This window comes from Cervus elaphus, chromosome 30, assembly GCF_910594005.1.
Source record: "Cervus elaphus chromosome 30, mCerEla1.1, whole genome shotgun sequence".
Taxonomy (NCBI): Eukaryota; Metazoa; Chordata; class Mammalia; order Artiodactyla; family Cervidae; genus Cervus; species Cervus elaphus.
The window spans coordinates 76,255,742-76,271,823 of NC_057844.1; the positions used below are offsets into that span (position 1 = coordinate 76,255,742).

The following is a 16,082-nucleotide window of genomic DNA, read 5'->3' on the forward strand; positions in this document are numbered from 1 at the left end:
ATTTGTATAGATATCTGTGTGTTCATGTGTGCATAGCCATCTTAGGAAAGGCAAAATGTCCTGCGCCCACTTTACACTTTTTCATTTTCCAGTGGTAAAAACTCAGTGATAATAAGGATCACCTCTAGGTACCTTTCTTAGAGATTTTGTTCATCTGCAGTAGTAGTAGAGATATGAATAATTCATAGTTGTAATGTAACACATATATGTTTATGTTCTAGTTACAGGATAATTATAGGCCCTAGGGAAGTATAAATATGTATCACTTCAGTCTGAAGTGTGCTATTCCGAAGATATATCAATACTAAATTGATAATGACTAAAGTAACTATAACTTGTAATTAAAAGGTTACAACAAAATAGTGAAAAATTATGACCAAATAACAATATGGGAAATGCATTGATGATGGAATTTATTTTTCCAAATTGTTTGAATTTTAACTATCTCCTTGTTTGTCTTCGCAGTAGGAACTTTTCAGTGTAGCTGAGTGTTGCATGGCAGCTAAATTGCCTAGTAGATTTTGAAATATATTTCCTTGGAAAACTTAGCAATGTGGTAATTCTTATTTGAGTCTGTGCAACCATCATTCATTTATCAGAGCTGTAGTGTTACACCTTTTTATTGCCCTTGCCCTGTAACCTTAAACAGCAAAGATTTTCCTTATCCTCCATGTTCACTTCCCATTGGTAACACTATGGGGTGCATTGGAGTTCTAGACTATGCCAGCCTTGTCTGGGTATGAGGCTGATGGGGGTTCTGTCATCCACAGTGGCACGGATCATGGAGGCAGGAAGTAGAGGGGTCTCGATTTTGATCAGCAGTTCTCTGTAATTCAGCATTCACTATTATATTGCATTATGTGGTTTTGCAATTTGTATATCATTGTCATCATGTCCTCAATCTTGAATTCATCCCCTTTTCTCCATTTATCCTGTGGTTCCATTTGTTCAAGCTAGTGTCATCTTTTGCTTAGACCACTGTAATAGCCTTCCAGATGGCTCCTCTGTCACAGACTGGATACCTGTCTTAAAGCAGACCCTGGAATTTTATTGGGCAATACTCTTGGGACCAATGCACATGAGGGAGTGAAAGAAATTGTGGACTGAAGGGGAATTTGAATTAAGTTGAGACGCAGACTCAACAACGGCCATAGCTCTTCCTACAGAGAGTTCTCCATGTTGAAAAGTGAAAGTCGCTCAGTTGTGACTCTCTGCGACCCCATGGACTACACAGTCCATGGAATTCTCCAGGCCAAAATACTGAAGGGGGTAGCCTTTCCCTTCTGCAGGGGATCTTCCCAACCCAGGGATCAAACCCAGGTCTTAGGCATTGTAAGTGGATTCTTTACCAACTGAGCTATCAGGGAAGCCCAGTACTGGCTGGTCTTTTATATTAAATAGCTGTCTCAAATTGGGGCAATAAGATTGAACTGTTATACACCTATGTTAACTAAGCCTTGGGTGCAAGCTGCCCCTTGGAAGAAGTAATACAAGCTGAGGACAAGTTAGCTTTTGGTTGACGATTCTTCCAGCAGTTGGAGGACTGTCCTAAAGTGGTGAGATGGACAGAGCTCTGTTTCATAATTTTAATATGTATTTTTCACAGTTGTTCATTTCTGAGTATTTTCAGAGTTCTTTTATGATTTTTGAATCAGGTCATTTAGGAATACATTAACAGTTTCAACTTTTTGTTATATTTCTAATTTAATTGCTTTCTGATCAGTGAGTGTCATCTTTCTTATTTAGAAACTTTCTAATTTGGTGAGAATTGCTATATGGCCAAGGAGTAAATCACCGTAAATACATCTTCCATGTGTGCCTGAACAGAGTGTGTATTCTCACAGTATGGTAGGTCATGTTTTACAGATGACCAGTAGATCAAATCTACCTATTGGGATTTTCAAATCTTCTAGTGATGTTCTTGGCTATTTGATCAGTTTTTGAGAGAGTGGATTAGTGATGTTGTCTTGCTTGCCAGGAAGTTAATGGGTAACATAGCAATGTAATGTGTCTTCTTGGCTGATTTTACTTTTTATCAAAATGTATGGCTTTTTTTGAGTTTGCTTTCTAGTTTCATTTTATCAGTATTCTGCCTAAACCAGGTTATTTTGGTGTTTTCATATGTTCTTTCTTATTTATTTTTCCAGTCAACCAGTAGTCTATTAATTGAGGTATCTCTCTTATAAGTCTATATACTGATTTTTTTTTTTTTCTATTCAAGACTGGCACTGTCTTTTAACCATAGATTTCAGTTGATGTACATTTATTGTATTTACTACTTTCTGATTTATTTATATTATCTTTTTATTTTTGTTCCACTTCTTGGATTCTACTTTCTCTCCTTTCATGACTTCTTGTTGATAATAATTCTCTTTAAAATTTCTCTTCTTTATTCCATCCCTCCATTCCCCCCCCCCCCCACTCCTTTCCACTGTGATAGAAATTTTATGCTTATTTCTATTTCAGGGTTTACTGTAGAAATTTCAGTTTGGAGACAGGTGTTCTTCAGTATCCTAAACTTTTTAAAATGTTTACTTATTTTAAAATTCAATCTACAGTTTATTCTCCTACCAAAGATTTCCTCTTATATGCTTTCTTGTATTTTATTTCCTTAAGCCTTTACCCCACTAATTAGACATTGTTAGACAACTATAAATAGCTAATATTCATGTACCTTTACTCAAATATTTATCTTCTTTGTTCATTGTTCCTTCTTCCATCCCTGACTTTACAAATGGGATTATTTCTGTTTTTCCTGAAATTTACCCCGTAGAAGTTTCTACAGGTAGTTTTAACTCAGTTTTTGTTTAGATGGGACTATTCACATTCTGTGTTAAAAGATGACCTTGGTGTACATGCAAAGCTAGGTTGATAGTGGTTTTCAGTTAGCATAGTGCTGTAATATTTATACTGTACTGTGCTCTGCAGCTACTGGAGAGAGAGGTGTCAGTCTGATTTTTGTTACTACTTTGTAGGCAGTCTGTTCTTTTTGTCCGGCTCCTTCATAAAATTGATTTTTATGAAGGAATGCTTTATGAAGAATAAAATTTAACTATTTTAAGTGTATAGGTTAGAGAATTTTAGTACATGTCACTACGATTAAGGTATAGATAATTTCTGTTCTTTTAAAAAGCATTGCTTTCTTCATTTTACACTTCCACCAGCAGTGCTTTAAGAGTTCTGGTTACCTACTTAGTCCATCCTTGGGAAACACTTGACATTACTTGTCTTTCTAGTTTTAGTCATTCTAATGGATATGTATATTTCACTGTGATTTTGATTTGTATTTCCTTAATACTGTTGAGCATATTTTCACATGCTTAATGACTATTCATTAATCTTTGCCAAACCAAAGGTCACTTAAATTTTCTCTTACTTACCTTCTAGACATTTTATTGTTTAGTACTATGTAGTTAGGTCTACAATCCACTTTGGGTTAACTTTTGTGAAATGTGAAGGACTTTGTCTAGATTCACTTTTTGCCCATGGATTTCCAGTTGTTCTCGCAACGTTTGTTGAAGAGATTGTCCTTTCTCTGTTGAGTTGCTTTTCCTTTCTGGTCAAAGATCATTGACTGTGTTTGTGTGAGTTTATTTCCACGCTTTTCATGCTATTCCATTGTTTGCTTTGACTATTCTCTTATCAATATCTTGGTGACTTTATTACTGCAGCTTTATAGTAAGCCTTAGAGTTGGGTGATGTCAGTCTTTTGAGTTTGCTGTCCTCTTTTAGTACTGTGCTGGCCGTTATAGATCTCTTACTTCTGTATATTAATGTTAAAATCAGTGTGTTGATACATATAAAATAGCTTAATGGGGTTTTGGTTGTAATTGCTTTGAATCTATAGATCAATTTGGGGAGAATTGGTATCTCAACAATATTGAGTTCATGCATGTGGAATTTTTCTTCATTTATTTAGTTAGCTCTTCCTTAATTTCATTCATCAGAATTTTGTAGTTTTCTGCATATAGATACTATACATATTTTGTAGATTTATGCCTAAATGTTTTATTCTTTGGGGTACTAATGTAAATGGTATTGTTTTTAATTTCAAGTGTTTCCATTGCTGGTATGTGGGAATGCAATTCAACTTGTAATTACATTAGTCTTAGAAGGTTTTTTTTTTGTTTGTTTGGATTTTTTTTGGTGGTGGTGGTTGTTGCTTCTTTGAGATTTTCTTCATAGATGATCTTATTTCCCGCTAATGACATTTCTTCCTTCTCAGTTTGTTTACCTTTATCTTGTCTTATTGCATAAGCTGGGACCTATAGTAAGATGTTGAACAGGAGGGGTAAGAAAGGACATCCTTGCCTTGTTCCTGATCCTAGGAAGAGTTGGACATGACTGAAGCGACTTAGCATTCACAGTTCTTACATGTACAGCTTACTCATCAATGTAAACCCTTACCATTTTAGGTAGTAGAGAGAAGTGATCATATGTATATATTAAAGAATTTTGCTGACCTCTCTATAGTTTGATGGGACCATTGTACTAGTAGGGAGCTCTGTTAGGAGATTTCTGGTTAGCACCACCAAATTAGGAATCAGACATTTCTCAAGAAATATTTCACTTTTCCTTTCTTTTTGCCTTTCCTTCTCTATCAGTCATTACAGCCTATGAATTTTTTTATTGAAGAAACTATAGGTGAAAAACTACATAAAATTCCTCATTATGTGACTCATGATATTTACATCATGAAGATGTCATTTCACCAACCTTTACAGTATCAGATTATGCCACTGTGTATAGGGGCAGGTTTTGCTTAAAGGGGGATAGATTATGTGCTGTGTGTCTTGTGTAGCTCAACATCATGTGTTGGTCAAGAAAAACAGTTACACTTGGGATTCATAACTGAGTGGGGAGCACCAAGCCCTAGAGGCTTCTTCCGTCCACATCCTGTCTACACATTGTGCTGACCCTCCCTCTAACGCCAGGCGCGACTTTTCTCTCTCTGCATCGACAGCTGAGTCCGGTTACGGCTCTCTCTCTGCTGGTGGTTTACTCGCCAGGTCGTGTCTCACTCTTTTGTGACCCTGTGAGCTGTAGCCCTCCAGGCCCCCCTGTCCATGGACCCCTCCAGGCAAGAATACTGAAGTGGGTTGCCATTTCCTTCTCCAGCGGCGTTTCCCGATGATCAGACCTGCAGCTCTTGGGTCTCTTGAGTTGGCAGATGGATTCTTTACCGCTGAGCCACCAGGGAAGCCCCGTCAGTCCTCCTCACTTAGAGTCACAGGCAGGCATCCAGTGAGAGGATGGTAAAGGTTAGGAAAAATTTGCCGACAGCACTAGGACCTGAGGGGTGTTTTTTTTTTTTTTTTTTAAAGCAATGTTATCATACCAGGAAATTTGTCTCCTTTTATAAACCTTGGAGAATTTTGTTTTGTTATGATAAGGAACGTTGTTCTGTTTCAAACATATGTCAACTAAAGATTATAAATTTAAAGAAATGTGTTCTAGACAAAAGTTGAACAGAGGAATAAGTACTCTAACGGATTAAACAATGTGAGAGAACATTAGTGGATATTTCATACCCAGGCTGGGAAAAGTGAGGTGTTGCAGGCCATCAACTTGGTCACTTCAGATTTTTCCGGGAATGCCAACTTTTGACTGAATGTTTTTTTTCCTTTTTCTTCCAGTTCCTGGCACCCCATAACTTACCCTAATTAGAGTCACAGACACAATAAGAAAGTGGGGATGACAGACTGGGCTTTTTGATATTATTTAACATCATCTGTGTGGAATATTTTTTCCCCTCCTCTTCAAATGGCTAGTTCTCATTTCTCCATGGCATGGTGACAGCATAAAAATATATGCTGTCTGAAATTTAATGACTTACTTGGCATAAGACTTTGAGTAGAATACCTTACTATTATATTCAGTTATAGCTCAAAAATTACATTGAGTTCATGACTGTAATGTCACCAACTTCTACCAGTTTCTTCCTGTCTCTCAGTTGTTTAGTATTTGGCTTCTTAAATTCTTGTCAAGGAGTCTTCTCTTCTGGGTCATGTGTATTCGCAGGTCTATTGCTGCAGTGCCCCCTTTGGGGGCACTGTGTTACAATTGTCTTATTATATATTACCTCGTTGCCTAACAGTGTCTCACCTCTTCTGAACATAAAATAGGGTAGCTTCCCTGGTGGGTCAGTGGTAAAGAACTTGCCTGTCAATGCAGGAGGCATAAGAGACATGGGTTTGATCCCTGGGTCGGGAAGATCCCCTGGAGGAGGGCATGGCAACTCACTCAAGTATTCTTGTCCAGAGAATCCCATGGACAGAGGAGCCTGGGGAGCTACTGTCCATGAGGTCGCAAAGAGTCAGACATGGCTGAAGCGACAGCACTGAACATAAAATAATTTGTTGTTGACAGATGATTTTTACGTGTCTTGTTTTACCATCTAGTTCTTTGTTACCAAGGAAAATTTCCAAATCTTATTTTGGAACCTCACAAATCCCTATATAGTCCAGGATCCATAGTAAATGACTAAGATGAGGTTAATACTGGAATCAGAATAACTGCACATTTCCTAATCCTCAGCGGTAACTGGAAATAGTAGAGACATGGGGTATGGATATCACTCCTCTTGTGGTTTCCTGTTCACATGGATAAATAGTTTTTGATGGTGAATTGATAACATGTTTTATAGGGGCATAATAAAGACCTTAAGTTGTTTTTAAAAAGATATCTCAGGCCTGCTGGTTTCTAATTTTTAGATATTGTTTCTTCACTGCTCAAAAACAGGCTAATTCTTCTTTACTGATTTCAATCTAGTTCCTTTATGTGATACTCATTGTGGGGCTGCAGTGCTGAGAGACAAATACTGTTCTTGTTACTCTCAAGCAGAATCTGTAGAATGCAAAAGTGTGTAGGATAATTTGCACCTAATGTATGTGTCCAGTTCTCTTTTCCTCTGCCATCCTGCAGATAAACTCTGTACTTCAGCTTGTTTCAGTCCTTCCTTAAACCTGTCCTGTGCTTCCCCACCTCTGTTTCATTTCTGTTCTTCCTGCCTAACGTGTTCCTATCCTGCTCATCCTTCATCGTCTTATATAAATAGCCCTATATGTTGTGTGCTGTGTGCTAAGTCGCTTCTGTCGTGTCTGACTCTGTGCAACCCAGTGGACTCTAGCCCTCCAGGTTCCTCTGTCCATGAGATTTCCCAGGCAAGAATACTGAACTGGGTTGCCATGTCTTCCTCCAGGAAATCTTCCCTACCCAGGGATCAAACCTGTGTCCCTTCTGTCTCCTGCGTTGGTGGGCAGGTTCTTTACCGCTAGCGCCACCTGGGAAGCCTCCTGTCTGTCGGGTTGGCCAAAAAGTTTATTTGGGTTTTGCCATCTTAGCTTATGGAAAAACCTGAATGAACTTTTTGGCCAACCCAATATAATATGCTTTTCTTAATCCCTTTTTCTCTTTCCTATGATTCCTTTCTGAATTCCCACTGAGAGAATTATCTGGGGTCCTATGCCTCTTTCTTCCTAGATAATACGGCTCCCCGTGTGAAAATAGCATATTCGTCTTTCTTGTTCGTATTGCACCTAGTATTGCTTTTCTAGTGCTGTCCCACATAAATCTATCTCACATAAGTGTAGCCAGTATCTGAACTTTTAAAGCTGAATTAATTATGAAACACTTAGGAAGCAAGAGCCATTTTAACCGAGTCAGAGTTAAGAGTGATGCTTTGTGGCTCAGGGGTCAGAGGTCTGTGGCATTTGGCCCTGTCCGCCCTTGTCTTCAAAGGCACCACTGGGCAGGCGGAGCCCTTCAAGGGCTCCCTGACCTCTTCTTTCTTCACAAACGATCACAAACAAGTGGTCTCGGACATGAGTATCTCCACCGTGTTGTCAGAAACCCTCCAAACACAGGGACTTCACAGCTTTTCTTGGTAAGTCATCATAGATGACTCATGCTGTCAAAATTTTTACTTTATAATTTTTACTTTATATTGAGTCTAAATACTCAATCCTGTTAAATCACAGCAGTTTTATTCTTTTCTCTTACAAGACGTTGGCTGAAAGCATCCTCCGTTTCGGGCCTGATGTTGTATTTTCGTAGTAGTCCCATGTCTAGGCATATTATCCCCTGGTGACTGAATGGTTGGTAGCGTCTCCATGATGGCAGCAGGCCCTGCCTCTTCAGCTCCGGTTGTAACAGAGCGACCATGGCTTGATTTTTCCCAAAGCCATCATGTCTGTCTTGCAGATAAAAACTGCAGGGGTTCCCTATAATTTTGCAGATGAAAACACCTCAAGTACCTGTAAATCATTACATTTGAAAACAAGGAATTTAATTTGTTGTGTGTCCACACAGCAGATTGGGGGAATCAGAAGGAATGCATGTGTTTGTGTGTGTGTGTGGGTTTCCTTAATGCTATATAAGTTGTTTCTTATATCATTGGTCAATTAATACTGTATCTACTTCCAATTTTGGAATCCACTGTCAAATTATGTTTTCTTATTGGGGAAAATGTTGCATTTATTGATACACATAGTCTTTTTCTTTTAAAACTGATCACACTCATTTTAAAAAATATATGAAACATATATGAAATATATGTAAGATCCTTACACCGGCATTACTTTCCTGATGCTAAAGAAAGGAACTTTTAAATAAGTTAGTTATTGTCTTCTGTGCCGTTGAACATGTGGTCAGTTGTCATGTTCGTGCATCCAGACGATCGAAGCCTGAACTGCTGTCTCATTCTTCCCTGCTGTTAGGCTACCCTGTCATGATCAAGGCCTCAGCAGGCGGTGGTGGGAAGGGCATGCGGATCGCTTGGGATGATGAAGAGACCAGGTGAGATTCTGTCCAAAATATACTTTTGATGAAAATAGCAGTTACTGGAGTTTTGTTAAACTGACAAGTAAACAGATACCAAAAGCATAATGGAATAATTAAGACAGTTATCTAATTTTTACTCCTCTAGATGGGAAAAATTAAAATTAGGCAGAGAAGTTTCTTATTTATATTGTGGTGATTATCCTATTTTAGAAAGTTTTCTTTTTTTACTATCTCAAACATTAATAAAGGATTATCTTTTACAGTGTATTTCGAAAGATTACAGTCATGATTCTATCTTCTAGGTAAAAATCGCTAATGTTTGGCTATTTAATTCTGAATATGATTGAAGATTTGAATCTAATATATTTGAAAGCAGTAGTAATTTCATCTGTTTATGTATTACTCAGTACTCACTTGCTTCCCTTTGATTGTCTGTAAAAATCGTGAACTACTTTGATAACTTTAGTGTTATCTTTATAGTGTTACTGTATTTCAGTGTAATTTATAGTGTGAAATATATTTCCTTTTGAATTTGAAATTATAGTATGTCCTTCATATGTGGTGTACTCTGTTATGTATTTGAACAGTTTCTTAGTAGTAGTTTCAGAAATCAAAAGAGACTGAAAACAAAATTTTAAAAACTTGTTGTATTGATAACATCATGGTGAGTGGAAAAATAATTTTTTGAACAACTGCCTTGTCCATGCAAGTTTTAGGGGACTCAGATTTGTATTATGTACTTCAAAGCTTGACAGTAAGAGAGATTTATGTCATTTTTTGAAGGAAAGGGATGAAAAAAATCACTGAATTATTATCATTAATGTTGCCTTTCCTGCCCTTTCTCTACCCAGAAGTAATTTGGTCTTCCAAATGGTTAGTTCTTTTTTCTTCTTTTCTTTTCCTTTCCTTCTCATTCCCTGAAATCTCTGAAAGAGAGAAATCAGGAGTAGTCGGTATGAAAGCTGTCCAGTGCAAAGCTAATTCAGAAGTTAGGTTCTAAAGTGAACTTACAAGGTAAAAACCTCTCAGGGGCAATAGATTACCCTAAAATCTGAGGGGGCAAACACCACATTGCAGACTTGCACAGGTAGTTTTAACTCTAAAAGACGATCGTCTCAGAACACCGCTGTTTCTTGGGCTGTGCGTCAGAGGTGGGGTGATGATATATGCCCGAGACAGGTCTTTCAACCCCAGCCTCATGCTCAGTGTTAGAGCCACCACATGGTGACCGAGGTCCCATCAGAGTCTCCTCTTCCATCTTAACTTACCCAGCATGAAGAAACTCACTGGGTGCATTGGTGCTGTTATTGAGGTTTTTTATACTGACAGCCTCCTATATGACAAGCAGTGTTTTAGTAAGTTTCCAGGAATAGAGCCATGAACAGAAACACACTAAATAATCTGGTCCTCTCTGCACTTCCCTTTGTTCCTCCATAGCCAGTGTATGACTGGATTGGGAGTTCTTAACCTTTGAATTTATAGACGCATAAAGTTCAGGGATGTTCATGCATCTGGATAAGGGGAAAAAAGTACATATTTCTTTTACTAGCCTCTACCTGGAATTTAGTGTTTGCTCCAATATAGACTACCAACTACAATAGTAGTAGTATCTGTGGAACTTTGCACCCTTCAGGAAGTCCCTTATATTTTCACATCATAGTTATCAAAATACCTCTAAGTAGCAGTGATTATTAGACTTGTTGGAGCTTATTAACGAATAAAGAGCCACTTACATGATATCCCAAATTTGTTTTTAAAGAATATCTCAATACCTTTATTTCAATATAATTTCTTATAAAATCCTATGTATACTCTTCTACATTTTAAATCACTTCGAGCATTATTTTGACAAATGCTGTGTGATCCTGCCAAAGGCATCCGTGACATAAACGAGGTTCAGAAACCCCTTCTGGTAGGAAGAGACAGTGAACAGGATCAAAGTCAATCATATACTATTGTGGAGGGTGATAAGCAACATAAAAAAAATAAAGGAGGAAAGGAAGAGGCATGGGGAGTGTTGGAAGGAATTCCCACTGTAAACAGGACTGGCCGGTTTGTCCTCGCTGAGCAGGCATGTTTGAGTGGTAAGGTTAGAGGGCGTGGAGATGAGGACCAGGCTAGGGGAGAGCAGGTGTGGAGGCGATGATGCAGGAGCAGGTCTGGAGACAAGCAGGTGGCCAGGTGGTGGGGCTAGGAGGAGATGGGGAACAGACCGTCTGGGACCTTGTAGGCCGTGCTTAGTGAGACGTAGGCTGTTGGAGGGTTTTGAGTAGAGAAGTCACAATCATGGAACGTCACAACAAATTCCTCACCTTATTTACATGTTTTGAATTGTAGAAATTTTCAGACATACAACAATGTAGAAGAATGTAATGAACTTCTGTACTATGTATCATCCAGATGAACCAGTTGTCAAAATTTTGTGACTTAAGTTTTAAAAAGGATGACTCTGGCTGCTCTCTTGGTAATAGACTTAATGGGGCCAAAATCATGAACCCTGGAATCAGGGAAACCAGACAGGGGGCTGTTGAAATAACCCAAGCAAGAAAAATGATGATGGTGGCTTTCCCCAGTGTAATGGTGGAAGTGGTAAGAAGGAGTTTAATCCTGAAAGGAGAGGCAACAGAATTTGCCGAATGACAGGATATAGATTTTAAATACTTGGCCCTGTTTAAGATACACACACACACACACACACACACACACACACACACAGAATTTGCTAAATGATAGGATATAGATTTTAAATACTTGGCCCTGTTTAAGATACACACACACACACAGAATTTGCTGAATGATAGGATATAGATTTTAAATACTTGGCCCTGTTTAAGATACACACACACACACACAGAATTTGCTGAATGATAGGATATAGATTTTAAATACTTGGCCCTGTTTAAGACACACACACACACACACACACACACACACACACAGAATTTGCTGAATGATAGAATATAGATTTTAAATACTTGGCCCTGTTTAAGACACACACACACACACACACACACACACACACACACACACACAGAATTTGCTGAATGATAGAATATAGATTTTAAATACTTGGCCCTGTTTAAGACACACACACACACACAGACACACACACACATATATTTGGCTGTTATTGTCTCTTTGGCCTTGGTGGTTTAGTCGCCAAACCGTATCCGACTCTTGTGACCCCATGGACTGTAGCCTGCCAAACTCCTTGGTCCTTGGGATTTCCCAGGCAAGAATACTGGAGTGGGTAATCATTTCCTCCTCCAGGGGATATTCCAGACATATTCTTTACCAACTGAACTACCGGGGAGTTCATATATGTGAATTAAATGGCTGTGCTGCAGCACTGCTTTACTTGAAAATTTCTTGGGAAATGCTGAGAGGTTAAGGTCAAAGTGGAGGCATTTATCTTCACAGTTGAAGAATGCTTAATTGAAGAATGGTCTGCTTCTTAGCCTCTCTCTGGAATTCTTCTCCCCATGTTCCTTTTGATGGTAGAGACTTACAGAGCATTGGTTACCTCTCTGAAAGGTTGGCAGTTGGGCTGGCTGGTTGCTGTGTGTGGGCGGAAGGATAAGAGGCATGCTTAGTCCCATTTTTACCACATAATTTGTCTTACTTGACTTCTATCTTTTGAAGTTCAGGTTTTGAAGCTATCTCTTGTGCTTTGTTTGTAACCCCAGTGATTTAGTGGACGTCTCCATGGGTTGCTTGGGCTTCCTCACAGTATGGTGGCTTTGATTTCTTATTTAGTGACCCAAGCGTCCAGGAGCATTTGTTTCAAATCCAAGTGAAAGCCGTATCACTTTTTATGATCGAGTCTCAAAATTCATACACAGCTTCCCTTCTACCGTACTGTTTGATTACCAGTGAGCACAAATTCCCGCTGAATGCAAGGGGAGGAGCGTTAGACTTCACTTCCTTATGCAGGAGTGGCAAGTTTCTTAGAAGAGCACATCGAGTGGGAGATGCCATTGTGGCCATGTTTCGAAAACACAGTCCGCTATATTCTCTGCAGTAAAAAATTAAGATATTAAACACAACTTAATAGTTTTATAAGAGATGTGTATTTTGTGAACTCTTTTTTTCCTCAGAGTTTTCCCCTTTTGTATAGCAATTGTAGAGCAATTTCACTACAAGTCTTAGCACTTAGTCTTTTCTAAAGAAAAAATATTTATTTTTTGGGTGCCCCAGGTCTTAGCTGTGCCACACAAGATCTTTAGTTGCGGCATGTGGGATCTAATTTCCTGACCAAACATGGAACCCGGGTCACCCCCGCATTGAGAGTGTGGAGTCTTGGCCACTGGACCACTAGGGAACTCCCACATGTAGTTTTCATTATTCTTCATAGAATGTCAGATTTTTTATCAGTCATTTCTCCAAGGCTACTCTTGGTAACATATTCTTTTACAGTGAGATTACTTATCAGTTTCCTGGTAGTCAGTGATTTTAACCAGTGGATTTTCACCAGTGGATTTGGTTTTTAACCAGTGGATTTTAATGTAGAATGCAGTGTCTTCAGAAATCACCATATCTATTCTTATATTGGGCCTCTTTGGTAAATAAGTTAACCCTTTCTTGGCTAGTAAATGGCACATTGTTTCAAAATATTTTCATATAATTAGTAAAAGTATGTACATAAACACTTTTCTACCTAAAGTATGACATTAGTTGATATAATGATATAGGATCCTCATTTTAAAAATTTGCTCTGTAACCTCTGTTAATTTGGCAAAATAAAAACTTTGGAAGAATTGAGGGATCGGTCCAGAAAACACCCATATATTGTCTTTTGGAGTCACCAGCTGTTGACATAATGCTGAACTACTTTTATTCCTTCCTTTCTCCTAACTTGAGGAAGAAATTTTTCACATATTCCACAAAAATTTTAACATTCCTCAGAAAATGTAGTAGCTGTTTATTAGCCTAAGAAGTGTGTCCCTTTTGTAACATCTTCAGGGAACTATCATCTGTACTTAGAAGTTTTAGAACATCTGAAAGATTTTTTTTTAAAGTTTAGTGTTGGTTATGGCATGCTGCAGTCCATGGTGTCGCACAGAATTGGACCCAACTTGGTGACTGAACAACCACAATATATTAAATTAGGGTGAGAGTATTGGAGGTTATTGAAAATAAATTCATGTATTTTCACACTCTCTGACTTCCTTTTTTTACGCCACTTTAAATGAAATGTTGTGGCATGAATGGAAAATTAATCCTCTCTACGTTTTGGAGTGCCCCTATATGATTTCAGGTGTTGTGAGGGCAGTTTCTGTTTATTTTTGTATTTCTATCACATATATAATATATGCACCAGGCTCAGTTTCACTGTTAGTATTTATGGAATGAATGTATTACTGAGTGGTACAAATGATCTAAATGCAATTTTCCATGAATTCTAAAACATTTTGGTAATGCTCTCAAACTTGATACTTTATTTGGGTGACTTTGATTTTTTACTTTTGGTATTTGTGATTTTAAAGCAAAATAAAAACTCTAAAATCATTAGAGCAGAGACAAACTGTAAAGTATTATGTTTTTCCTTTGTGAATCATTGTATCTCACCTAATAAGAAGTTGGTTATATGATATTGAAAACAACGATTCATCATGCTTTAGTTCCTTTGAGGTTTTCAGTCTCCTGAGATCTTAACTCCATTCCCTTAAATCGTGAAAGTAATGGAGGACTAAGAAAACATGACACTTTTTCTCCAAGACCACTGAGAGATAGAAATATTTGCAGTATGTTTTGAAATTTATCTTCTAGTCAGTGTTTATTTGCAATGTTGTATTTTTCAAGCACACAAATAAGATAGTTATTTCTAATATTGCCAGATGAAGTGTTTGCAAATGAAAGGATTAAAAGAATTTTAATGTTGAACATTAAATACAGGTATTTGATGTGTTCAGTTCAGTTCAGTTCAGTCGCTCAGTCGTGTCTGACTCTTTGCAACTCCATGAATCGCAGCACGCCAGGCCTCCCTGTCCATCACAAACTCCCGGAGTTTACTCAAACTCATGCCAGAAACTATTAATTACATGTAAAAGGAAATAAAGTTTATATTCTGTATATATCAATGAATGGAACATAAGATCCTCAATTATTTTTAAGTAAGCAAGTCTGAGTTTTTAATAGACTGAATGAACTCATTTCAAAGTGTGTGACTTTAGTAAGCATATTTTAATAATATTAATAATGTTTAAGTTATTATAGTTTGGAAATAAATGTGTAAAAGTATTTAAATTGATGTTTTTATTTAAAAAATCAAGTTCTCTTTTGTTATGTATAAAAATATTTAAATTCATGTTTTTATTTAAAAAATCAAGCCGTTCTCTTTTGTTTACTATTTTTGAGCAGTTTTAAAGAAGATAAAAATTTTAATGATTTGTATGGACATGTGGGGGACCATTTAAAGTCGTGTACTTAAAATATTTGGAAATGTTCTTGAGGACTTTCCTCTCCTGTTCTTACTGAGTTTATTTGCTGTGGTTTTGCCCCAGCTGTGCAGTTGCCTATGTTCTTTACATTTTTGTGTGCATCATCTCACTTTTGAATCAAATGGGTATTCATTTTTATATATTTTTATTAGTGGAATTAAGGTATATTAAGGTCAAAGAAATGAAATTTTACATGCTTTGATGGCTTATTAAACTTTCTCTCTTTTTTTAAAGCAGTTGGTGAAATAAGTATTTGGTATTCTTCTTTCTATAAAACTCTAAGATCAGGGAAATTAAAGCATTTACGCAAAGTCACAGTACTAGTAAGTGGAAGACTTTGTTGTTCAGTCAAAATTAATTGAGTTATTTGTGTGTTAAGTGTATTTTTCTCTGCTTTGCTCAGAAGTATGCAAAAATAAACCTTTATTTAGTTTTCTTTATATCAGGGGCTGTATTTGTTTTGTGTTCATGTGACTCTTCTGTTTTTCTTCATAGGGATGGTTTTCGATTTTCATCTCAAGAAGCTGCTTCTAGTTTTGGTGATGATAGGCTACTAATAGAAAAATTTATTGATAACCCCCGTCATATAGAAATCCAGGTTGGTACATTTTAAGATACTTTCAAATCATTATGACTTTAAAATAATATTACTTAGTCCTATTAGAAACACATCCTCTCTTAAATTTTGGGGTGATTGTGAATGGTCTGTCCTTTATTGAGCCCATCTTTGCATGAAATATTCCCTTGGTATCTCTAATTTTCTTTTTTTTCTTCCACTTATTTTTATTAGTTGGAGGCTAATTACTTTACAATATTGTAGTGGTTTTTGCCATACATTGACATGAATCAGCCATGGATATA

General features: G+C 37.4%; 1 protein-coding gene across 3 annotated transcripts in view; it reads left to right on the forward strand.

Moving 5' to 3' along the window:
* The window catches only part of PCCA (propionyl-CoA carboxylase subunit alpha), a 346,757-nt gene that overhangs the window by 125,590 nt on the left and 205,085 nt on the right, over nt 1-16,082 (forward strand). For all 3 annotated transcript variants that reach the window (XM_043892480.1, XM_043892481.1, XM_043892482.1), the window contains 2 exons: nt 8,718-8,796; nt 15,717-15,819. In XM_043892480.1, coding sequence (XP_043748415.1) covers nt 8,718-8,796; nt 15,717-15,819 — 182 coding nt within the window. The remainder of the gene's footprint in view (nt 1-8,717; nt 8,797-15,716; nt 15,820-16,082) is intronic.